General features: G+C 54.1%; 1 protein-coding gene across 1 annotated transcript; it reads left to right on the top strand.

The window, feature by feature from the left end:
- Window positions 1–445: 445 nt before the first annotated feature.
- On the top strand, window positions 446–754 carry LOC147985190 (uncharacterized). Its single transcript, XM_087541458.1, has one exon. The coding sequence runs from the start codon at window positions 446–448 to the stop codon at window positions 752–754; it is 309 nt and encodes a 102-aa protein (XP_087397584.1).
- Window positions 755–1,057: the final 303 nt, after the last annotated feature.

Consider the following 1,057-nt stretch of genomic DNA (forward strand, 5'->3'; position numbering starts at 1 on the left):
GATATACGTACACCCGGGACAGCTGTACAATACAAGATGGCCATACATTTCTTCCGTATGACCATTCTGCCCTTCTACGTTTTGTTGGGGGAGGAGGGGTCTACCGAAGCAAACCCCTCCTACAAGTCCAGTCCATGATGCAATTGTGATTTGATCGCTCAAGTTCAGTACTGCGAAAGATTTAAACCTCCCCGATGATGCTGATGATCAAGGCTGTGACACTGACAAGATAGGAGCACTAGTGTCTAGTGGTATGAGGCAGCCGATGGCACTTGAGAAAATCACTTGGATTTGGTGAGACGTATACGTGTGAAAAGCAAAGCAGCACACACTCTCATCGAGTCCATGGCCTTGCTTTTTTGCTTTCGAGTTGCCTTGCGCCCTTTTTATACCGCTGGTGGATGGGGCACGGTCGGTCACTCGTTGCGAAGCGTTTTGGGCAGCAATGGAGGGGCTGATACCGCTGGTGTACAGAGCAGTGGCGGAGTACAGGAAGAGGAGGCAGCAGCAGCTGCTCGCTCTGGGCCTGGGCACCAGCTGCCTCCAGCTCTACAACGACCAGCCGCCGTCGCGTGCGCTGCTGTTCTGCGACTCCGCAATGTCGCCGGCAGAGCAACTCCCAAACAGACGGCAATTTTGTTCCTTTTTATTCATTTGGGTCTGTCAGACGGACACAGATGTCCGCTTCTGCATTTTGGTCGGCACGTGCGCTCAACGCTGGCCTGAACCTATTTTTGATGACGCAAAAAAATAAATGCATGCATATTAAAAAAGAAAAACAGCATTAATTAAATATTAAAGCCGGCCACGAAGGCCCGCGAGAGTCCACGCGTTCATATTTGCATTTAAAAAAACAGCCTAAACTACGAGGCGGCGCGCTGCCCTAGGCGTCCTCGTCGTCGTCCTTGGGGTCCGTGAGGTCATGAGCGTCGGCGCCTGCAGAGGCTGGCGGTGCTGCCAGTGCCACTCCGCCTGATGCACCAGCACGTTCACGCGCTGCCTCTGCCGGCGAGACGCCGGCGGAGGCGGGAGGAAAGGGTGGCGGGGGACTTGCCCT

This window comes from Triticum urartu, chromosome 2A (assembly GCF_056163025.1).
Source record: "Triticum urartu cultivar PI428250 chromosome 2A, HENAU_Tu73, whole genome shotgun sequence".
Classification (NCBI taxonomy): Eukaryota; Viridiplantae; Streptophyta; class Magnoliopsida; order Poales; family Poaceae; genus Triticum; species Triticum urartu.

What these genes read in the sequence shown, in the direction of transcription:
- LOC147985190 (XM_087541458.1), top strand. Translation starts at nt 446, where the DNA reads ATGGAGGGGCTGATACCGCTGGTGTACAGAGCAGTGGCGGAGTACAGG.